We start from the raw sequence: 25,125 nt of genomic DNA, 5'->3' as shown, positions 1-25,125 counted from the left end.
CGGTTACGCTGCGGACAAAGACAACTCGAGTTGTGACAAATCATGACAATGAACACAATGTTTTGGGCCAAATCCTGGGCCTGGCGTCGTCATGAAAGGGGACGGGACTGCGACGCTCTATGGTGGTAAGGAACCCTATGGACCATAACCCTGAATTCTATAAAAATCGGATGGGAAAAATCGGCAGATCTATATTCAAATATTCACAATCGGGACATGCCAAGTCACTGTATACCCATTAAAACCTTTCAGATGACTACAGTATGACTGAAATATTTTATTCAAAAGACTATGAGTAAACTAATTCAAACTTAACATTGTAGGTAGGGTAGGTATACCCTCACAAAAAAACATGCAGTAATCCTGGTCTCTAAACTGCCTCCCCCTGGCCAGCCGGGGCGCCTGATGGAGGGGAAAGGAACTGGTCTCTAAACTGCCTCCCCCTGGCCAGCCGGGGCGCCTGATGGAGGGGGAAAGGAACTGGTCTCTATACTGCCTCCCCCTGGCCAGCCGGGGCGCCTGATGGAGGGGAAAGGAACTGGTCTCTATACTGCCTCCCTCTGGCCAGCCGGGGCGCCTGATGGAGGGGAAAGGAACTGGTCTCTATACTGCCTCCCCCTGGCCAGCCGGGGGCGCCTGATGGAGGGGAAAGGAACTGGTTGGAATAACGTGTTCCTTCCACGCGCTACGTCCAACCAGGGAAACTCCCCCCTGTCAGGTGTAAAGGAGCAACTTGGACACTCAGGCATGAAGGAAGCATGAGTTCAAGTCCGTTGCTCTCCCCTTGTCCCCCATATATGGGGACTAGGTTGGTCTCCCCTTGTCCCCCATATATGGGGACTAGGTTGCTCTCCCCTTGTCCCCCATATATGGGGACTAGGTTGCTCTCCCCTTGTCCCCCATATATGGGGACTAGGTTGGTCTCCCCTTGTCCCCCATATATGGGGACTAGGTTGGTCTCCCCTTGTCCCCCATATATGGGGACTAGGTTGGTCTCCCCTTGTCCCCCATATATGGGGACTAGGTTGGTCTCCCCATGTCCCCCATATATGGGGACTAGGTTGGTCTCCCCATGTCCCCCATATATGGGGACTAGGTTGCTCTCCCCATGTCCCCCATATATGGGGACTAGGTTGGTCTCCCCATGTCCCCCATATATGGGGACTAGGTTGCTCTCCCCATGTCCCCCATATATGGGGACTAGGTTGGTTTTCCCCATGTCCCCCATATATGGGGACTAGGTTGCTCTCCCCATGTTCCCCATATATGGGGACTAGGTTGGTCTCCCCTTGTCCCCCATATATGGGGACTAGGTTGCTCTCCCCATGTTCCCCATATATGGGGACTAGGTTGGTCTCCCTTGTCTCCCATATATGGGGACTAGGTTGCTCTCCCCATGTTCCCCATATATGGGGACTAGGTTGGTCTCCCCTTGTCCCCCATATATGGGGACTAGGTTGGTCTCCCCTTGTCCCCCCATATATGGGGACTAGGTTGGTCTCCCCTTGTCCCCCATATATGGGGACTAGGTTGGTCTCCCCTTGTCCCCATATATGGGGACTAGGTTGCTCTCCCCTTGTCCCCCATATATGGGGACTAGGTTGGTCTCCCCTTGTCCCCCATATATGGGGACTAGGTTGGTCTCCCCTTGTCCCCCATATATGGGGACTAGGTTGGTCTCCCCTTGTCCCCATATATGGGGACTAGGTTGGTCTCCCCTTGTCCCCCATAAATGGGGACTAGGTTGGTGGAGGGTGTGTAGAGCCCAGGATCACATTAGATGATTGACACAGGGGGTGAAAAATGGGTCACAAAATCGTGGGATAAAATTTTAAAAACAAACGTAACATTGTCTGCTCTCTGTCCCTCTCCCTCTCCCCCCCTCCCCCCCCCCACCCCCCCCCCTCCCATCCCTCCCTCCTCCCCTCCCCCTCCTAAGAGGATCAAGGCGGTGGCGGCGCCCTGTAAGGGGGGGGCCAGCTCTCGGCCCAAGGACTACGGTCCGTCCAAGATGCTCGTGAGCTGAGCGCTCCTCTGGACCCCAACGGGAACACCGGCTCCATGAAGCCCACTCACACCATCGTGGAAACCATGATGTGATTCTATCTCTCTGTGAGAGGACTTATACCCTATAGAGTATAAATACTTATACTTATAGGACTTATACCCTATAGAGCATAAATACACATCAATAGAGACGGCCAAGGGATTTCTCCTCCCATCCACTTGCATTAAAGGGACACTTCACCCTTTTTGCAAAAAATATATATGTTAACGACGTTTAGAAGCTTTAGAACACTTTCCCGGGGGTCTTTATGTGTGTAATCTGTGGTTTTAGGAAGTAAGTGATCCAGTGTCCATGACATCAGAGACACTGGGCTCACTGCTACAATCTCAAATATCTAAAACCACATATTACACACATAAAGACCCCCGGAAAGTGTTCTAAAGCTTCTAAACGTCATTAACATATATTTTTTTGCAAAAAACCCTTTAACCCATTTTGATCGGGAACCCGTTTTGGTGTTGGCACTGTGTCATGCTTTAGCTATTGAAAAATAGCAGACCTACAAGCTCATAGCGCGCCACCGAGTGGCGCGCTATGAGCTTGTAGGTCTGCTATTTTTGAAAAATCGAAGAACGACTGACATAGAAACATAGCTTTTTCAGAAAACTGTCAGGATGTAGAAGACGTTTTTAGAATCTGATCTCAGGTCAGAATGGATTTCTCCTCCCATCCACTTGCATTATGTTAGATAACTCCTCCCATCCACTTGCATTACGTTGGATAACTCCTCCCATCCACTTGCATTAAGTCAGATAACTCCTCCCATTATGTTGGATAACTCCTCCCATCCACTTGCATTAACCCATTCTGACCTGAGATCAGATTCTAAAAATGTCTTCTACATCCTGACAGTTTTCTGAAAAAGCTATGTTTCTATGTCAGTCGTTCTTCGATTTTTCAAAAGATAGCAGATCTACAAGCTCGTGGCGCGCTATGAGCTCGTAGATCTGCTATTTTTCAATAGCCAAAGCATAGCGTAACGCGGACACCAAAAGGGGTTCCCGCCCCAAAATGGGTTAAATTGCTCAAACGTGCATGAGGTCGATTTCACACCTCCTTCCCGGGTAGGAACAGAGTGCATTCTGGGATGGGATTGCCCCAATAATAACATGAACGCGCTGGCCGTTGACTATCATTGCGCCGTTTGCGCGCGTAACACGTATGAAACATTCGTTCACGTGTTCACGGACCCAATAATAACATGAACGTGACGCTATGATAGTCAACGGAGCAGCGCTGGCCTCTGTCCTACTGCCACCTACTGTCCGTTTATTATATTACACAGTGGGTGAAAAAAACACACCCCTTAAGACTAAACCACACCCATCAGAGGTGTGGCTTCCAGAGGTCCCTAGGTACCTTTAGAAACCTCTAGGTGTCAGGTCGGTACTAAGGAACGGGACACCACTGTATGTCCATTTGGCCCTCAGGGTTTCCTCCAGGTGCCGTCTCTATTAATATATACTCTAAGGGAATTATACACACATATATATATATATATATATATATATACACGCACGCACACACACACACACCCACACAAAGATTGACGTGCTTTCTCTGTTATCGTACTTGCTAACTTAGATAGTGGTATAGGTTTACATCGTCCTATTATTATATTATATTCGCACTAGGAAATTCTTTCTGGTTTGGTTTCTATATAAAACAAGAGAGAGAGAGAGTTATATATATTGTAATTTTTTTTCTCTTGATATTTGTATTTTTTATTTTTTACTATAATATCGTTGATGTCATTGATCGTCGTTTTAAGAAACTGTAGCGGGGCACTGATCTGAGTTTATAGGCAGTATATATATTATTGTCGAATAGAACATGTGTTTTTATTTTGGTTCTATGTTTACTACCTTTATCTGTGAATGTATGGAGAGATGGGAGGAGTCTCGCTATGGGAGGAGTCTCGCTATGATAGAGACAGGGCCGGATCTACCATATGGGCACTTTGGGCACGTGCCCAGGGGCCCTTGGGCACCAGGGGCCCCTCAAAAAAAGAAAAAAAAAATCCCTGCTAATTGGAATGAAATAAATGGTGTCTAAAAAGATTAGTGTTTTATTGTTGGTGAGAAGGGCAGCTGAAAAGTGCAATTGTGTGTAAAGCAGCAACAATGCGCTAGATTGGCTGTCACTCTGGGGGGGGGGGGAAACTGCCCCAAAACAGCAAATTGTCCCCAAAATTGTTGCGCGAGCGTGAAGGGGGGGGGCCCTTCGAGCTTCAGTGCCCAGGGGCCCTCAGAGGTGTTAATCCGGCCCTGGATAGAGAAGAAGAAAAAAAGGTTTTTTCACTTATTATCAAAAGTTCAGTAAAAACTAACTGTGTGACTAAAGGTGTAACAGGCAGCAGAGCGCCTACTACAGATGTCGTCCGTCCGTCCGTACCGCGTTCGTTGTCAAGGTGATTTCTAATCATTCTCCGGTCGGTGTATTTTTGTGTTTTTTTTTTGTTGTCTTTTTGCGATGCTATTGAATGTACCTCCGCCGCTAGTTGCGGACGCTAGCCTCGGACGCTAGCCGCGGACGCTTAGCCGTGGACGCTAGCCGCGGACGCTTAGCCGCGGACGCTTAGCCGCGGACGCTAGCCCCTCCCATCTGCTGGTAGAGTAGATCAGTGGTTCTCAACCTGTGGGTTGGGACCCCCGGGGCGGTCCACACATTGATTGTTTTAAGGAATTCTAGGACCTTTTTTTAATACCGAAAAAAGACCATTATTACAGCATTAAATGTAATAAACTAGTATAATTGTTAAATGATATAAGAAAGACCGTTATTACAGCATTAAATGTAATAAACTATAGTATAACTGTTAAATGATATAAGAAAGACCGTTATTACAGCATTAAATGTAATAAACTATAGTATAACTGTTAAATGATATAAGAAAGACCATTATTACAGCATTAAATGTAATAAACTATAGTATAATTGTTAAATGATATAAGAAAGACCATTATTACAGCATTAAATGTAATAAACTATAGTATAATTGTTAAATGATATAAGAAAGACCGTTGCAGATTAGTTTTTATTTCAGGCTCGTGGCTTGAAAAGGTTGCGGACCACTGACTGAGTGTTTTAAAAGGTAATATAATTATAATATAATGTAAATAACAGGCTAGTCACCGCCGTGGAACTTAACCCATTCTGACCTCAGATCAGACTCATACGAGGTTTCCACTGGACACACACACACTGGTCTGATTAACCCATTCTGACCTGAGATCAGATTCTAAAAATGTCACAGTCGTTCTTCGATTTTTCAAAAAATAGCGGACCTACAAGCTCGTAGCGCGCCACTCGGTGGCGCGCTATGAGCTTGTAGATCTGCTATTTTTCAATAGCTAAAGCATAGCATGATGATAACACCAAAATGGGTTCCCGTTCAGAATGGGTTAATGATTGTGTATTTGGCTTTGAAAACACGAGTACGTGTTGCAAATAATATCTTTGACAACATTTGTGGAACATTCTTGAAAATGACAGTATATTATTACAAAATATGATTCTGACGATGATGCAACATAAGAATTGATATTACAATGACCTTCGTGGTTATGGAATGGACTATAGGTGTAAATATAGATAAAATCTCTTCTTTGCATGGATGACATCCTTAAAGTTATGTTAATAAAACCAGGCTCTGGACTAAATGCACTGAGGACAGAGGAGGCAAGGGGACAGGGACCGAGGACAGAGGAGGCAAGGAGACAGGGACCGAGGACAGAGGAGGCAAGGAGACAGGGACCGAGGACAGAGGAGGCAAGGAGACAGGGACCGAGGACAGAGGAGGCAAGGAGACAGGGACCGAGGAGGCAAGGAGACAGGGACCGAGGACAGAGGAGGCAAGGAGACGGCAGTGGTGGAAAAAGTACTCTTAAGTTTACTAAGTAAAAGTATCATCGATACTGCAATTTATACTGCAGTAAAAGTACTAAATGTATTGGTATCAAATATCTAAATATATCAACAGTAAAAGTACTAAAGTATTGGTATCAAATATCTAAATACATCAACAGTAAAAAGTACTAAACGTATTGGTATCAAATATCTAAATATATCAACAGTAAAAGTACTAAAGTATTGGTATCAAATATCTAAATATACCAACAGTAAAAAGTACTAAACGTATTGGTATCAAATATCTAAATATATCAACAGTAAAAAGTACTAAACGTATTGGTATCAAATATCTAAATATACCAACAGTAAAAGTACTAAAGTATTGGTATCAAATATCTAAATATATCAACAGTAAAAGTACTAAAGTATTGGTATCAAATATCTAAATACATCAACAGTAAAAAGTACTAAACGTATTGGTATCAAATATCTAAATATATCAACAGTAAAAGTACTAAATGTATTGGTATCAAATATCTAAATATACCAACAGTAAAAAGTACTAAACGTATTGGTATCAAATATCTAAATATATCAACAGTAAAAAGTACTAAACGTATTGGTATCAAATATCTAAATACATCAACAGTAAAAAGTACTAAACGTATTGGTATCAAATATCTAAATATATCAACAGTAAAAGTACTAAAGTATTGGTATCAAATATCTAAATATACCAACAGTAAAAAGTACTAAACGTATTGGTATCAAATATCTAAATATATCAACAGTAAAAAGTACTAAACGTATTGGTATCAAATATCTAAATATACCAACAGTAAAAGTACTTACTTTAAAATGAAGTTTGAGTAAAGTGTACTTGTGTTTCCACCACTGAAGGGAAGTGGGCATTTAAATATAATTTGTACTCAGCCTGAGATTACAGGACAATTTGATGTAATAGATTACAGTCCATCCAGATTACAGTACATTATGATGTAATAGATTACAGTACATTAAAATGTAATAGATTAGTCTATCCAGATAACAGTACATCATAATGTACTACTGTAATCTCATAGAATACAGTCCGTCCAGTGCATTTTACTGAAAACTCTCCTTTGCACTTTATTCAATTTTAACATTTTAGGGTAGTGTTAATTAATACTTATTACATTTTAACATTTTATGGTAGTATTAATTAATACTTACGTTTTTTTTTGTCATATTTCGTTGGACATTTGCAGTTAAAACGACGATGTTTTGAAACATATTTCAGGGGGAAATTAGTTTTTAGTCAAAACCTTTTTGATATGATCAAACTTTGATATTTGAGCATTAAACACACATCCTGCTTTAAGACAATGAAAGAGAAAGGGATTAGGTTAATTCAGGTTTAATATTAAGCAAGAACTGTGAGAATTATAACCTCTTAAAAAAACTAAACTGGTTTTATTTATGAAAGGTCCAAAGGTCAAAGGTCCTTTGTGATCATTTTTAAAAAGTTAAAAACTAAACTAAATTATTACTATTTTATCTCTGAACGGTTCTGACAGCTATTCCTTGTGCAGGGGGGGGGGGGGTCGGTGGCCAATTACAGATAATTCTGGGGGTCCCTGACATGAAATATTGAGCACCACTGATACAGAAAGATGAGGGTTTTCAGAAAACTGTCAGAATTAAGAAGACATTTTATAAATTTCGACGTCAGGCCTAAATGTGTTAATAAATAGCTGCTCAGGTGAAGGTCCATAACAATAATAATATTAATAATAAAAAAGTACCACTGGATTTTTACAGCCGCTCATGTTTCATTTTGAGTTTAGTTAGTTTTCGGTTGAATTTCATTTCTTTGTTTTCTCGTTTGTAATTAAATCACATATGCCTTTTGTAAACATTTTATACTACATTGCATATCATTATAAACTTCACTGATGAATAACTGTTTGTGTGTTTTTGTTTTGTTTTCTGGACACTGTCAGGAATTTGTATACGATAATAAATGTTAATGATTATTGTGAGCCTGGATTAAAACGTCAGTGTGCGATATTCATCAAAGGATAATGGCCTTGTCTGTTCTCACGGAAATGTTCTAACACATGTGACCAGATTTGACCGAGGGGGCTTTGTTATTTCTTAGTTTTCATGTCATGTGAAAGCAGGGAATCATAGCTTCAAATGGACATATTGGTTGTTCAGTTTGACCCACCAGTTTTGGAGATATGGCTTATAGAGTAATGTCTTGCAGAAAAACAGGCTTGAAAGGTTCACTTCTGTGGACTAACATTACACCTAGCTACATGTTTAAGCATTTATTTCATATTTACATGTCTTCTGTGGACTCTAACATTACACCTAGCTACATGTTTAAGCATTTATTTCATATTTACATGTCTTCTGTGGTCTCTAACATTACACCTAGCTACATGTTTAAGCATTTATTTCATATTTACATGTCTTCTGTGGACTCTAACATTACACCTAGCTACATGTTTAAGCATTTATTTCATATTGACATGTCTTCTGTGGACTCTAACATTACACCTAGCTACATGTTTAAGCGTTTATTTCATATTTACATGTCTTCTGTGGTCTCTAACATTACACCTATAGCTACATGTTGAAGCATTTATCTCATATTGACATGTCTTCTGTGGACTCTAACATTACACCTAGCTACATGTTTAAGCATTTTGTTCATATTCACATGTCTTCTGTGTTCTCTAACATTACACCTATAGCTACATGTTTAAGCATTTATTTCATATTTTCATGTCTTCTGTGGACTCTAACATTACACCTCATAATTATGTCCATTTCAGCTCTGACACTTATTTCAGACATGCTCTGGTATGTGAAGAGTCTGCCTGTGATATATTCTCTCTCTCTCTCTCTCTCTCTATATATATATATATATATATATATATATATATATATATATATATTATGTGATATTAACTCAATCTCCTCTGGTGAAAAGCTGCAGGCTGCCTGATGGCCGCCCCTCAGTCAAATCTGGTCACCAATTAAAATTAAACTGTATAATGGGAGAAAAAAAAAATAATATTCAGGATATGACGAACAATTATCCAGATTGGAAAGCATAATTAATTAAAGGTATATTCAGTGATTTCACTTAATTCAAATATCACTTATTTTTTTCTTTTGTTGTGATAATCCTCTCTACTATAGAGTGTGCTGACCATATAAGGAGTTCCTCCCTGTCCCCAGTTAACCCCTGGGGGTCAAAAAACCTTAGGTTTCGTTTTTGGCTCTCTATCCTGATTGGATGAAAGGCTTAGGTCCCAGCCAAAAACGAAACCTAAGGTTTTTTGAGTGAAATCACTGAATATACCTTTAATTGACCGGTTGATTGAAGTGAAGTTATGTAAATATATGTTTACGCAGTTACCGCTGCTGCTTTGTCAACCTACAACAACAAAAAGAGGACATTTGAAAGGAAACAAAAAGCTCTTGAAAAAACCAAGTGTACCAAAGTGTTTAGTCTCATATCTTCCCCTAAATTATGAGATTGCATCATTTCTTTGTAGATTTTAAAAATAAACATGTTTTTTTCTGTACATGTTGTTTTCTGTGAATAACTCATTATGTATGTAAGCATGAGGTATATCTCTATTGATATAGTATAGTATAGAATATATATAATTATGTAACTACAATTAAAATAATCAAAGAGACAATATGACGTTAATGAGGCACATTATGACGTAAATGTTCCCTTCATTGTCGATGAGATTAGTAAACAAACAAATTAAACCTGTATATAGGAGGGGCTAGGGGAGGGGCTAGCACCCCTAAAAAATACAGAATTCCCAGATTGAATGGGTAAAAATGGCCTGTCTTGGTTTTAAAGCCACAAGTAACTAGTGTACTAACAATATACTGACCAACCGTAGCCTGACCAGTTTGACCAGCCTGGTGAAGCAGTTAAACTGGTCAAAGTACAGCTAAAACCAGCAACCATCAAACACTGATATTTTATTATAATAGTTTATCAGGGTCATTCAATAAGTATTGTTGTTAGCATTAAGGTGGTGAGCAGAAGGACCTTCTCTAGCACAGAGCTCTGCAACACCTAAACACTAGTCCAGTGATATGTTGACCACTAGTCCCTTCACTGCCAGTGATATGTTGACCACTAGTCCCTTCACTGCCAGTGATATGTTGACCACTAGTCCCTTCACTTCACTGCCAGTGATATGTTGACCACTAGTCCCTTCACTGCCAGTGATATGTTGACCACTAGTCCCTTCACTGCCAGTGATATGTTGACCACTAGTCCCTTCACTGCCAGTGATAACCCTCTCTATATGTTGACCAACACACCGTTTATTTTTAACTGCAGGTTTCCTAGAATCACCAGACATCGTCTAGTGATTCTAGATGTTTCCTAGAATCACCAGACATCGTCTAGTGATTCTAGGAAACCTGCAGTTAAAAATAAACGGTGACCAACGAGTTGGTCTTTAAATAACCGCCAGGGTCCCGCGCTGACCTCCCAGGCCTCAGGATAGATGTCCCCTCTGACCTCCCAGGCCTCAGGATAGATGTCCCCTCTGACCTCCCAGGCCTCAGGATAGATGTCCCCTCTGACCTCCCAGGCCTCAGGATAGATGTCCCCTCTGACCTCCCAGGCCTCAGGATAGATGTTCAAAGGGCTGCCTGGCAGGTGTTGACTGTCCTGCCAGCTCTCCCCACAGTGATGCCCCAGCGTTGGGTTTACTGGGTTCGGTGCCGTGGCCCTCAGGGGCCCTTTGGGGCACTGGGGTCGAGGCCCTCACAAGGTCTCCGGGGGCCCTTCATTGGCTGGTTGACTTACGGGCCGATGTGCAAATCCGACCGCACCCAATAGAACTGGTTGTCTCGTCTCCCTAGACACCCAATAGAACTGGTTGTCTCGTCTCCCTAGACACCCAATAGAACTGGTTGTCTCGTCTCCCTAGACAGCCAATAGAACTGGTTGTCCCGTCTCCCTAGACACCCAATAGAACTGGTTGTCCCGTCTCCCTAGACAGCCAATAGAACTGGTTGTCACGTCTCCCTAGACACCCAATAGAACTGGTTGTCCCGTCTCCCTAGACACCCAATAGAACTGGTTGTCCCGTCTCCCTAGACACCCAATAGAACTGGTTGTCACGTCTCCCTAGACACCCAATAGAACTGGTTGTCACGCCTCCCTAGACACCCAATAGAACTGGTTGTCTCGTCTCCCTAGACAGCCAATAGAACTGGTTGTCACGCCTCCCTAGACACCCAATAGAACTGGTTGTCCCGTCTCCCTAGACACCCAATAGAACTGGTTGTCACGTCTCCCTAGACAGTCAGGAGATGACATGAACTCTGACCTGGAGATTCAGTTTCTCCCCTGAGCAAGCAAGAAAGGCAAGGCTCTATTAGCTCAAAGGTCAAAGAAAGGAAAAGGTCAAGCCCTCGCGCAGGGAAACCGTCGTGTTCAAGTCCGGGGCCGAGGAGGAAAGTTATACATGCTATAGTGGAGCAGCTTTAATTACACGCATGTTGAGTTACTGTACACGCATGTTGAGTTACTGTACACGCATGTTGAATTAAACACGCCTCTTACATGTTGTACACACACAGACGAAGTACAACATAAACATTACAGAGACTTTGGTTGTCACTGTACAATACTTTAAAATACTTTAAACTTTAAAACAACTCCAGCTTGTCTCTCTCCATCCAGGATGCATGACCAGAGCTCCAGAGCTCAGTTTTCTGACCCCTCAATGTCCTAAACTCTGTCTTACTCTATGGCTCTGGCCCATTCTAAAGACTACGGGTGCGTTCGGTGCGCACCGGGAATGTGGTCAGTTTGTTGAGTGTGGTGGGCGGTGACGTCACAGAGTGTGTTCAGTGTGCCTTATTTACGAACGACCACAGCTGTGACACAATCACACTGGACAACCCCAGCTTCAGGGTAGGGTCTCTCAGTGGACGACCCCAGCTTCAGGGTTAGGGTCTCAGTGGACGACCCCAGCTTCAGGGTTAGGGTCTCTCAGTGGACGACCCCAGCTTCAGGGTAGGGTCTCTCAGTGGACGACCCCAGCTTCAGGGTTAGGGTCGCTCAGTGGACGACCCCAGCTTCAGGGTTAGGGTCTCTCAGTGGACGACCCGAGCTTCAGGGTTAGGGTCTCTCAGTGGACGACCCCAGCTTCAGGGTAGGGTCTCTCAGTGGACGACCCCAGGTTCAGGGTTAGGGTCTCTCAGTGGACGACCCCAGCCTCAGGGTAGGGTCTCTCAGTGGACGACCCCAGCTTCAGGGTAGGGTCTCTCAGTGGACGACCCCAGCTTCAGGGTAGGGTCTCTCAGTGCGGGCACTCGGCACACCCGGTGTGCAGCGCACTGGATTTTCGAACGACAATGCACCGAGTGCACTGAATAGAGCACCGAAGTCCTGACGTAACTCGCTCATCCCCACGATTCCCCTGGTTCTAAAGTCCTGACGTAACTCGCTCATCCCCACGATTCCCCTGGTTCTAAAGTCCTGACGTAACTCGCTCATCCCGACGATTCCCCTGGTTCTAAAGTCCTGACGTAACTCGCTCATCCCCACGATTCCCCTGGTTCTAAAGTCCTGACGTAACTCGCTCATCCCGACGATTCCCCTGGTTCTAAAGTCCTGACGTAACTCGCTCATCCCGACGATTCCCCTGGTTCTAAAGTCCTGACGTAACTCGCTCATCCCGACGATTCCCCTGGTTCGCGGGAGTAATTTCTCTATGGAGAATAACATGGGGTGATCTTAATATCGTCTACTATAAGCGTTGTGGTCCAAAAATAAACAAGCTGTCTCTGCGTTATTGTCAGGGAGGTGTCTCTGTATCGTTTGCAACAGTCAGTCACTCATATATGATACAGTCTGCTTCTAGCGAAAATCTAACTAATTCAGCAGCAGTAACATTAGTGAAGCGGCCGGGGTGACATGTTTGTTTTTCAAACACAGTTCTTATATGAAGCGATCTAAAAATCCTCCTATGGCGATTTCAATGCAACTAAACAAATACATGAACCTGGGGACTGACGCCCTCTACTGGAAGTGAAGTCAGACTTCGGTGCTCTATAAACGAACAACAAGAGAACACACCGCCGGGCGCCCAGCAGGGGCGGCCTTAGGAATCTGGAGGCCCGTTTCAAGATCAAATATGAGGCCCCCATACTGTATATATCTATCACATATTATGTTGATACAGCCGTATCTAGTTTGGACTGTTCTATATCGCGCACATGTAGCCATTACTCTTGACAATTACGCAGCAACAACACCTCTCATAATCCTGTCGTCCCTTCACAATAAAGTGTCTCCCTTTTACCTCCCAATGGCGCACATTTTACCCTGTAGGTTATTAACAGGGAATTGTTGTAACTTAACATCGTGGGAGAGAGCAAGGCAGTGAGCGAGAGAGAGAGAGAGAGGGGGCTAAGGGTGGCGGGGAGTTGACTGATGCCTGACAGTCAGTTGGAGCCCTGAGGGTGGAGGGCCCCCTGAGGGTGGGGCCCGTTTCAATGTAAACTGGTGAAACATAGCTAAGGCCTCCTCAGCGCTCGGGGCACATTTCCGAACACACCCTACAATAATAATAATAATAATAATAACGATGTCCTAACTCTGCAGTGTAAATACAGACACAGACACAAAGCCTCGTTTCACACCATTGTAATTTAATAAAAAGAAATACATTTCTTAAGTTTTTAAATAAATACAATAAAACCCCCCAAAAAATAAATAAGTATATATATATATACTGTATATTATGCAATCTTTAAGTGCTTTCTAAAGTCCCTATTTTAAGTGTCACTGCACACACACTCTAGACGCGTTCAGAACAACATGTTTTACACCCAGAAACCATGCGTACAATAAGTACAATAAGTACACGAGTAGAAACCTTAGACTGTACATGAGCTAGTAAAGTATAGGGAGGAATTGTGCAGAATAACCTGGAGCAGAAAAATAGGCCTCACTCTGTGTACAAGTACACGTTAAAATACTCTGTACAGTACACGTTAAAATACTCTGTACAGTACACGTTAAAATACTGTGTGTACACTGCAGTACAGCGTTAAAATACTCTGTACAGTACACGTTTAAAACACCAGAGCAGAACATATTGTATATAAAAACACACCGCTTTAAGAGACATCGGGATGTCTACAGTAGAGGCAGATGTCTACAGTAGAGGCAGATGTCTACAGTAGAGGCTACAGCTGCGATCACTCTTAAACGTGTCAACGTTTGAATAAATAAATATTCTCATGGCGTTTGGAGACGTGTGGCCAGTTATGTAATATTAAATGTACACCATGTGGTCGCCGCAGGCAGAAGACCTTGGATATCCATAATGTAAATATTTTAATGTGTTTATTTTTGCATACACTAATGCCCTGCCGTCGGGCGGTTAAAGGGTTTTAAATGTGCCTGAGGGTTTTTTATAAATGTCAAACTGAGGAAAATAAAAGATCTTTTGACTAAAAATAGTAACATACTTTTTAACTGGATTTAAAAAGGTCTACGAGGTTGAAAAGTGAAGCAAAGCGACAAGGTTTGTTCTTTGAACAAATAGGAGGATTCTAATCCAAACGTTTGATATGTGGACGCGTCGAGCTTTAGAAACAGTATCAGACTTTAAAACATTAAAACATTAAAGACGCGTCGAGCTTTAGAAACAGTATCAGACTTTAAAACATTAAAACATTAAAGACGCGTCGAGCTTTAGAACAGTATCAGACTTTAAAACATTATCAAAGACGCTTCGAAAGCAAGAGAGAGAAACTATTCTATTGTCACAGAACGCTGAAAATATGCTTAATCCTCACAGTTTGGCAGGAGATGTGATTTACCCTCAGAGACAGAGATGTGATTTACCCTCAGAGACAGAGATGTGATTTACCCTCAGAGACACAGAATGATTTACCCTCAGAGACACAGAATGATTTACCCTCAGAGACACAGATGTGATTTACCCTCAGAGACAGATGTGATTTACCCTCAGAGACACAGATGTGATTTACCCTCAGAGACAGAATGATTTCCCCTCAGAGACACAGAATGATTTACCCTCAGAGACACAGATGTGATTTACCCTGAGAGACACAGATGTGATTTTCCCTCAGAGACACAGATGTGATTTACCCTCAGAGAGACAGAATGATTTCCCCTCAGAGACAGAATGATTTACCCTCAGAGAGACAGAATGATTTCCCCTCAGAGACACAGATGTGATTTCCCCTCAGAGACACAGATGTGATTTACCCTCAGAGAGACAGAATGATTTCCCCTCAGAGACAGAATGATTTCCCCTCAGAGACAGAATGATTTACCCTCAGAGAGACAGAATGATTTCCCCTCAGAGACAGAATGATTTCCCCTCAGAGAGACAGAATGATTTCCCCTCAGAGACAGAATGATTTCCCCTCAGAGACAGAATGATTTCCCCTCAGAGACACAGAATGATTTCCCCTCAGAGACAGAATGATTTCCCCTCAGAGACACAGAATGATTTCCCCTCAGAGACACAGAATGATTTCCCCTCAGAGAGACAGAATGATTTACCCTCAGAGAGACAGAATGATTTCCCCTCAGAGAGACAGAATGATTTCCCCTCAGAGACAGAATGATTTCCCCTCAGAGACACAGAATGATTTCCCCTCAGAGACACAGAATGATTTCCCCTCAGAGACAGAATGATTTCCCCTCAGAGACACAGAATGATTTCCCCTCAGAGACACCCTTGTAGATGGGCTATGTCTGGAGGTTATAAGAGGCCTTTCCGCTGAGCACATTAACCGAGAAAAGGAACCAGTTTACAGTCAGACTTCCACCTCTGGGAACATTAGAGAGAGAGAGAGAGAGAGAGGGAATAGCAAACTGGTGTGTGTGTGTGTGTGTGTGTGTGTGTGTGTGCGTGCGTGTGTGGTGCGTGCGTGCGTGTGTGGTGCGTGCGTGCGTGCGTGCGTGCGTGGTGCGTGCGTGCGTGCGTGTGTGTGGTGCGTGCGTGCGTGACTACAAAAGGCGTACAAAAGGTGTGCAAACATTAGTGTAAAACGAAAGAGAGAAAAAAACCAAAATAATATGTGATATCCAACAATAGAGACTCATCCCTTAGAGGACAAAACAACCAGGATAATGAGACACACCGACCGCTCACAGTCTACAACCTGCTGATCTGTAACCCTGAACTAGGAGAAAACCCACCGTGGTGTGTATGGGTACACACTGGAAAACTACTGTGCACACACACACACACACACACACACACAGAGTATAAACCTAACTGCCCATTAAATATCATTAAATGTGGATTAAGTGTACGGCACTATAAAAACCATGTTGTGTTGCTACATGCCTCCGTTTGTGCGTGTGTGTGCGTGCGCGCACGTGTGTGTGTGTGTGTGTGTGTGTGCGTGCACGTGTGTGTGTGTGTGTGTGCACAGTGGGAACGACTCGGGGAGCGAAAACAAAAAGATGGAGAGAGAAAACACCTGTGCAGAACTTAGAGGAAGGAAGGGGCTTTGTTGTGCTTTAGAGAGAGTGGAGGCGTGTGTGTGTGCACGTGTGCGTGTGTGTGCACGTGTGCGTGTGTGTGCACGTGTGCGTGTGTGTGCACGTGTGCGTGTGTGTGCACGTGTGCGCGTGTGCGTGTGTGTGCACGTGTGCGTGTGTGTGTGTGTGTGTTGTTTGGTTGTCATGGTTGGGGGTCAGAAGGTACAAGGCCGTGGTTATGTAACTCCACATGTGGCTTTGACTTTGGGGCGTGTGTGTGTGTGTGTGTGTGTGTGTGTGTGTGTGTGTGTGTGTGAGTGTGTGTGTGTGTGTGTGCCTGTGCGTGTGTGTGTGTGAGGGGGGGGGAGTGGGAGTGGCCAACGGTGGCTGGAAGTGAACTGCCAACGGGTCTGGCGAGAGAGTGAGAGCTTTATGGTGTGTGTGTGTGTGTGTGTGTGTGTGTGTGTGTGTGTGTGTGTGTGTGTGTGTGTGTGTGTGTGTGTGTGTGTGTGTATTGTGATGGTTCGGTGGGAGAGTCTTTCGTGTGCGCTCACACGTGAACATGTGAGAGAGAGAGAGAGAGAGAGAGAGAGAGAGAGAGAGAGAGAGAGAGAGAGAGACAGAGAGACAGAGAGAGAGAGAGACAGAGAGAGAGAGAGAGAGACAGAGAGAGAGAGAGAGAGAGAGAGAGACAGAGAGACAGAGAGACAGAGAGACAGAGAGAGAGAGAGAGAGAGAGATGAGAGAGAGAGAGAGAGAGAGAGACAGAGAGAGAGACAGAGAGAGAGAGAGACAGAGAGAGAGAGAGAGAGAGAGAGAGAGAGAGAGAGAGAGAGAGAGAGAGAGAGAGAGAGAGAGAGAGCGAGAGACAGAGAGAGAGAACAGAGAGAGAGAGAGAGAGAGACAGAGAGAGAGACAGAGAGAGAGAGAGAGAGAGAGAGACAGAGAGAGAGAGAGAGAGAGGAGAGAGACAGAGAGACAGAGGTGTGGTTAATAAACCGTGGAGTCAAAGCATGCATAACGTCTTGGCATGATGGTGGGCCCTGTGTCACACAGGAACTACATATATGGCATGGTGTTACACAGTGTCTCGTTGTGCCAAAATGCCTCCATCTGTGAGTCTGAGAGGAAACCAAATGAACCCTGGAGAGGTCTAGTAACCAAATGGACCCTTCCTTCTGGAGAGGTCTAGTAACCAAATGGACCCTTCCTTAAGCCCAAACCACACCAGTTGCAACTACTTGCAACTAAAAGGGTCAACCACACCAATCAGTGTCATTGGTGTGGTTGACCTTAAAACGGGTGTGGTTTGGGCTTTACGGAACCAAATGGACCCGTACGCGCGTGTCCTGCACAAGGCGACGCCATTGGTCGGTCGGTCGGGGTCACAAGGCGACGCCATTGGTCGGTCGGTCGGGGTCACAAGGCGACGCCATTGGTCGGTCGGGTCGGGGTCACAAGGCGACGCCATTGGTCGGTCGGTCGGGGTCACAAGGCGACGCCATTGGTCGGTCGGTCGGGTCACAAGGCGACGCCATTGGTCGGTCGGGTCGGGTCACAAGGCGACGCTATTGGTCCGTGGGTCAGCAGGGAAGCAGAGCAGCGATGACGATTCGCCGCTCAGCGACGACGACGAGACGTCGTGGAGGTGGTCTCGGGACGAGGCCGTGGTGTCTGCAGCGCCCCCTGTGGCCGGAGGACTCCTGCTGACCACCAGCTCCAGGCGCTCTCCGGCCGCCGCGATGAGAGGAACGGTCAGACAGCAGTCCATGTGCCGCGTCCTGGCCCCGTTCACCTACAGGGGGCGACAGAGAGCAGGGCTTTGACTCCACAGGGCCACTATAGTTCCACACTCACTCCAGAGGGCCACTATAGTTCCACACTCACTCCAGAGGGCCACTATAGTTCCACACTCACTCCAGAGGGCCACTATAGTTACACACTCACTCCAGAGGGCCATATAGTTACACACTCACTCCAGAGGGCCATATAGTTACACACTCACTCCAGAGGGCCACTATAGTTCCACACTCACTCCAGAGGGCCGCTATAGTTCCACACTCACTCCAGGGGGCCACTATAGTTCCACACTCACTCCAGAGGGCCACTATAGTTCCACACTCACTCCAGAGGGCCACTATAGTTACAAGCTCACTCCAGAGGGCCACTATAGTTCCACACTCACTGCACTCTCACTCCAGAGGGCCACTATAGTTACAAGCTCACTCCAGAGGGCCACTATAGTTCCACACTCACTCCAGAGGGCCACTATAGTTCCACACTCACTCCAGAGGGCCACTATAGTTCCAAACTCACTCCAGAGGGCCACTATAGTTCCACACTCACTCCAGAGGGCCACTATAGTTCCAAGCTCACTCCAGAGGGCCACTATAGTTCCACACTCACTCCAGAAGGCCACTATAGTTCCACACTCACTCCAGAAGGCCACTATAGTTCCACACTCACTCCAGAGGGCCACTATAGTTCCACACTCACTCCAGAGGGCCACTATAGTTCCACACTCACTCCAGAGGGCCACTATAGTTCCACACTCACTCCAGAGGGCCACTATAGTTCCACACTCACTCCAGAGGGCCACTATAGTTCCACACTCACTCCAGAGGGCCACTATAGTTCCACACTCACTCCAGAGGGCCACTATAGTTCCAAACTCACTCCAGAGGGCCACTATAGTTCCACACTCACTGCACTCTCACTCCAGAGGGCCACTATAGTTACAAGCTCACTCCAGAGGGCCACTATAGTTCCACACTCACTCCAGAGGTCCACTATAGTTCCACACTCACTCCAGAGGGCCACTATAGTTCCAAACTCACTCCAGAGGGCCACTATAGTTCCACACTCACTCCAGAGGGCCACTATAGTTCCACACTCACTGCACTCTCACTCCAGAGGGCCACTATAGTTACAAGCTCACTCCAGAGGGCCACTATAGTTCCACACTCACTCCAGAGGGCCACTATAGTTCCACACTCAATCCAGAGGGCCACTATAGTTCCAAACTCACTCCAGAGGGCCACTATAGTTCCACACTCACTCCAGAGGGCCACTATAGTTCCAAGCTCACTCCAGAGGGCCACTATAGTTCCACACTCACTCCAGAAGGCCACTATAGTTCCACACTCACTCCAGAGGGCCACTATAGTTCCACACTCACTCCAGAGGGCCACTATAGTTCCACACTCACTCCAGAGGGCCACTATAGTTCCACACTCACTCCAGAGGGCCACTATAGTTCCACACTCACTCCAGAGGGCCACTATAGTTCCACACTCACTCCAGAGGGCCACTATAGTTCCACACTCACTCCAGAGGGCCACTATAGTTCCAAACTCACTCCAGAGGGCCACTATAGTTCCACACTCACTGCACTCTCACTCCAGAGGGCCACTATAGTTACAAGCTCACTCCAGAGGGCCACTATAGTTCCACACTCACTCCAGAGGTCCACTATAGTTCCACACTCACTCCAGAGGGCCACTATAGTTCCAAACTCACTCCAGAGGGCCACTATAGTTCCACACTCACTCCAGAGGGCCACTATAGTTCCACACTCACTCCAGAGGGCCACTATAGTTCCAAGCTCACTCCAGAGGGCCACTATAGTTCCACACTCACTCCAGAGGGCCACTATAGTTCCATACTCACTCCAGATGGCCACTATAGTTCCACACTCACTCCAGAGGGCCACTATAGTTCCACACTCACTCCAGAGGGCCACTATAGTTCCACACTCACTCCAGAGGGCCACTATAGTTCCACGCTCACTCCAGAGGGCCACTATAGTTCCACTGTGGCGCTGAATATGGACTCAGCGTTGGATTCCTATTAATAAGATGTGCACTGCAAAATGTGCCAATACAAACATTGTGATCTGTGGCCAGAGCTGACTTTACTGAGACAAAGAGGAGGTGAAATAAGACACCAGCCATAAAGTAGGGGGAAACCACCAGCTTCTCTCACAGGCCAACTGACACAGCAGGAGGGGATCTGATAAGGGCACATCTTCACTATCTCCACATAGCCAGCGCATGTTGAGCACACGGTGACCACATGTGTGCTCGATTCACTTCCTGGGTCCACAGACCAACTGCCACAGCGGGGGTGCCGTGGACACATCTCCAGTCCACTGTCCCTAGAGCAGGATGGGCACACACTCAGCACATGGGGAAAGCTTTAAGCTGACCAATGGCTGAGGGCCTGGCACAAACAGCCAATCACAGGAAAGGCTGATGATGCTCCAGGGCAGAACAGAGGGTTTAAATCAACTAGCCTGTGTCCCCTGGGGTCAGATTCTGTAAACCAACCAAGAAGAATCCACCAACCTCGTGTACATTGTGCACGAAGAACAAACCCTGTGTATTACACTGCACAGCAACTAAGCAGCCTCACACTGACCAATGGTAAATATGAATTCATGCAACTAATGAATAATGCTATCTGTGTGTTATGCTGTAAACCTGTAATGTACAATGACGAATGTATTATGTGTATTTGTCTCATATACAGGTTTTTTACCTAATCAAACGGTTACTAATCTAATCAAATGGTTACTAACTAATCAAAGGCCTGAACAAGGGCTAACAACTAACCCGATTTAGGACAGCTAGGCTCGTTGTGTTAAATGTATGTATGAAATCATATAATAAAAATATATATAATACAAGGAGTTACGTTATTTTAGATTGCGAATGGCCGAGATTCGAGTAAATACTTTGACCCAATGTGAAGCTGTAATCCTTTCAGAGGGGCTAGATAGCACGGTTAATGTTAAAACTAACAAAGAAATCGTAGCAAACTATAAATCTGAACATCCACGCTCACTCCAGAGGGCCACTATAGTTCCACACTCACTCCAGAGGGCCACTATATCCCACGCTCACTCCAGAGGGCCACTATAGTTCCACACTCACTCCAGAGGGCCACTACAGTTCCAGACTCACTCCAGAGGGCCACTATAGTTCCACATTCACTCCAGAGGGCCACTATAGTTCCACACTCACTCCAGAGGGCCACTATAGTTCCACACTCACTCCAGAGGGCCACTATAGTTCCAAACTCACTCCAGAGGGCCACTATAGTTCCACACTCACTGCACACTCACTCCAGAGGGCCACTATAGTTCCACACTCACTCCAGAGGGCCACTATAGTTCCACACTCACTCCAGAGGGCCACTGTAGTTCAACACTCACTCCAGAGGGCCACTATAGTTCCACACTCACTCCAAAGGGCCACTATAGTTCAACACTCACTCCAGAGGGCCACTATAGTTCCACACTCACTCCAGAGGGCCACTGTAGTTCCACACTGACTCAAGACGGCCACATTGCATATTACTGTGGTAGCAAACATAGCCGATCTACCACAAACACGTCAATTAATTTAATCATCTTAATTATAACCAATAACCAAATATAGCCAATCCATGAGCTCTCTGATGCGTTGTGAGGTCATCGATCTGTTTTCAGCACAACGTGATGTAATTGAAGACCTTTAATCAGCTCTGTTAGCAGTGGGTGTGGCTTTCTGGTTCCACTGGAAAATCCGCCATTCATTTTCCCCACATAGAGATTCACAAACAGAAAACCAGTCACTGCTATATTATGCTCTATATGGACTCTGACCGATGGCCTGCGTAGGGTTAATGTTACTCTTGACCAGTGAGGAACTAACTGGTCACCATGACACACCGTGTCACATGACACAGGTCACATGACAGGTCACGGAGGCCCCATGGACTGACCACAAGTTCCTCTTCTGCATTTAACTGGGGAAGAACGTTGGAAAACCTTATGTTAACATTTAACTGGGGAAGCACGTTGGAAAACCTTATGTTAACATTTAACTGGGGAAGCACGTTGGAAAACCTTATGTTAACATTTAACTGGGGAAGCACGTTGGAAAACCTTATGTTAACATTTAACTGGGGAAGCACGTTGGAAAACCTTATGTTAACATTTAACTGGGGAAGCACGTTGGAAAACCTTATGTTAACATTTAACTGGGGAAGCACGTTGGAAAACCTTATGTTAACATTTAACTGGGGAAGCACGTTGGAAAACCTTATGTTAACATTTAACTGGGGAAGCACGTTGGAAAACCTTATGTTAACATTTAACTGGGGAAGCACGTTGGAAAACCTTATGTTAACATTTAACTGGGGAAGCACGTTGGAAAACCTTATGTTAACATTTAACTGGGGAAGCACGTTGGAAAACCTTATGTTAACATTTAACTGGGGAAGCACGTTGGAAAACTCTTCTTCTACTGTGAGGAAGTTCCTTCTTAATGGTTTTATTCTCCAGTAATCATCTCTATATACGCAGTGGACTTAATGTGGACGACTTCACAAGACACCATTATAAAGAAGGATAGAGACCGAACTGGAGCGTTAGTAGTATTTTACCTGTAGTAAACGGTCGTAGGGTCAGTATTACCTGTAGTAAACGGTCGTAGGGTCAGTATTGTAGTAAACGGTCGTAGGGTCAGTATTACCTGTAGTAAACGGTCGTAGGGTCAGTATTACCTGTAGTAAACAGTCGTAGGGTCAGTATTGTAGTAAACGGTCGTAGGGTCAGTATTACCTGTAGTAAACGGTCGTAGGGTCAGTATTACCTGTAGTAAACGGTCGTAGGGTCAGTATTGTAGTAAACGGTCGTAGGGTCAGTATTACCTGTAGTAAACGGTCGTAGGGTCAGTATTGTAGTAAACGGTCGTAGGGTCAGTATTACCTGTAGTAAACGGTCGTAGGGTCAGTATTGTAGTAAACGGTCGTAGGGTCAGTATTACCTGTAGTAAACGGTCGTAGGGTCAGTATTGTAGTAAACGGTCGTAGGGTCAGTATTGTAGTAAACGGTCGTAGGGTCAGTATTGTAGTAAACGGTCGTAGGGTCAGTATTGTAGTAAACGGTCGTAGGGTCAGTATTGTAGTAAACGGTCGTAGGGTCAGTATTGTAGTAAACGGTCGTAGGGTCAGTATTACCTGTAGTAAACGGTCGTAGGGTCATTATTGTAGTAAACGGTCGTAGGGTCAGTATTGTAGTAAACGGTCGTAGGGTCAGTATTGTAGTAAACGGTCGTAGGGTCAGTATTGTAGTAAACGGTCGTAGGGTCAGTATTACCTGTAGTAAACGGTCGTAGGGTCAGTATTACCTGTAGTAAACGGTCGTAGGGTCAGTATTGTAGTAAACGGTCGTAGGGTCAGTATTGTAGTAAACGGTCGTAGGGTCAGTATTGTAGTAAACGGTCGTAGGGTCAGTATTACCTGTAGTAAACGGTCGTAGGGTCAGTATTACCTGTAGTAAACGGTCGTAGGGTCAGTATTGTAGTAAACGGTCGTAGGGTCAGTATTGTAGTAAACGGTCGTAGGGTCAGTATTGTAGTAAACGGTCGTAGGGTCAGTATTGTAGTAAACGGTCGTAGGGTCAGTATTGCAGTAAACGGTCGTAGGGTCAGTATTGTAGTAAACGGTCGTAGGGTCAGTATTGCAGTAAACGGTCGTAGGGTCAGTATTGTAGTAAACGGTCGTAGGGTCAGTATTACCTGTAGTAAACGGTCATAGGGTCAGTATTACCTGTAGTAAACGGTCGTAGGGTCAGTATTACCTGTAGTAAACGGTCGTAGGGTCAGTATTGTAGTAAACGGTCGTAGGGTCAGTATTGTAGTAAACGGTCGTAGGGTCAGTATTGTAGTAAACGGTCGTAGGGTCAGTATTGCCTACAGTAAACGGTCGTAGGGTCAGTATTACCTACAGTAAACGGTCGTAGGGTCAGTATTACCTACAGTAAACGGTCGTAGGGTCAGTATTACCTGTAGTAAACGGTCGTAGGGTCAGTATTACCTGTAGTAAACGGTCGTAGGGTCAGTATTACCTGCAGTAAACGGTCGTAGGGTCAGTATTGTAGTAAACGGTCGTAGGGTCAGTATTACCTGTAGTAAACGGTCGTAGGGTCAGTATTGCCTGTAGTAAACGGTCGTAGGGTCAGTATTGTAGTAAACGGTCGTAGGGTCAGTATTGTAGTAAACGGTCGTAGGGTCAGTATTACCTGTAGTAAACGGTCGTAGGGTCAGTATTGCAGTAAACGGTCGTAGGGTCAGTATTACCTGTAGTAAACGGTCATAGGGTCAGTATTACCTGTAGTAAACGGTCGTAGGGTCAGTATTACCTGTAGTAAACGGTCGTAGGGTCAGTATTACCTGTAGTAAACGGTCGTAGGGTCAGTATTGTAGTAAACGGTCGTAGGGTCAGTATTGTAGTAAACGGTCGTAGGGTCAGTATTGTAGTAAACGGTCGTAGGGTCAGTATTGCCTACAGTAAACGGTCGTAGGGTCAGTATTACCTACAGTAAACGGTCGTAGGGTCAGTATTACCTACAGTAAACGGTCGTAGGGTCAGTATTACCTACAGTAAACGGTCGTAGGGTCAGTATTACCTGTAGTAAACGGTCGTAGGGTCAGTATTACCTGTAGTAAACGGTCGTAGGGTCAGTATTGTAGTAAACGGTCGTAGGGTCAGTATTACCTGTAGTAAACGGTCGTAGGGTCAGTATTGTAGTAAACGGTCGTAGGGTCAGTATTACCTGTAGTAAACGGTCGTAGGGTCAGTATTGTAGTAAACGGTCGTAGGGTCAGTATTGTAGTAAACGGTCGTAGGGTCAGTATTG

General features: G+C 45.0%; 2 protein-coding genes and 1 long non-coding RNA gene across 12 annotated transcripts in view; 2 read left to right on the top strand and 1 right to left on the bottom strand.

The window, feature by feature from the left end:
* The window catches only part of LOC310862178 (sodium- and chloride-dependent taurine transporter-like), a gene marked incomplete at both ends in the record, with an annotated part of 45,482 nt that extends 43,456 nt beyond the window's left edge, over window positions 1–2,026 (top strand). The window contains one exon of the mRNA XM_083769913.1: window positions 1,940–2,026. Coding sequence (XP_083626039.1) covers window positions 1,940–2,026 — 87 coding nt within the window. The remainder of the gene's footprint in view (window positions 1–1,939) is intronic.
* A 2,865-nt stretch (window positions 2,027–4,891) lies between these two features.
* On the top strand, window positions 4,892–7,984 carry LOC310861714. 10 transcript variants are annotated; one of them, XR_014569505.1, is made up of 5 exons: window positions 4,892–5,749; window positions 5,870–6,111; window positions 6,159–6,196; window positions 6,246–6,479; window positions 6,577–7,984. It is a non-coding gene; the product is annotated as an uncharacterized lncRNA (long non-coding RNA). The 10 variants fall into 10 exon arrangements; XR_014569509.1 differs by having other exon boundaries at window positions 4,892–6,111; window positions 6,246–6,285; window positions 6,379–6,479; XR_014569510.1 differs by having other exon boundaries at window positions 4,892–6,111; window positions 6,577–6,669; window positions 6,719–7,984.
* Window positions 7,985–17,759: 9,775 nt separating this feature from the next.
* Window positions 17,760–25,125, bottom strand: part of LOC310862176 (glutamate receptor-interacting protein 2-like) — a gene marked incomplete at its 5' end in the record, with an annotated part of 122,898 nt that continues 115,532 nt past the window's right edge. The window contains one exon of the mRNA XM_083769909.1: window positions 17,760–18,234. Coding sequence (XP_083626035.1) covers window positions 17,995–18,234 — 240 coding nt within the window. The 3' untranslated portion in view covers window positions 17,760–17,994. The remainder of the gene's footprint in view (window positions 18,235–25,125) is intronic.

Source organism: Protomyctophum parallelum (assembly GCF_964188405.1).
Source record: "Protomyctophum parallelum genome assembly, chromosome: 7".
In the NCBI taxonomy this organism is placed as follows: Eukaryota; Metazoa; Chordata; class Actinopteri; order Myctophiformes; family Myctophidae; genus Protomyctophum; species Protomyctophum parallelum.
This window is presented reverse-complemented; position numbering and strand designations above follow the sequence as displayed.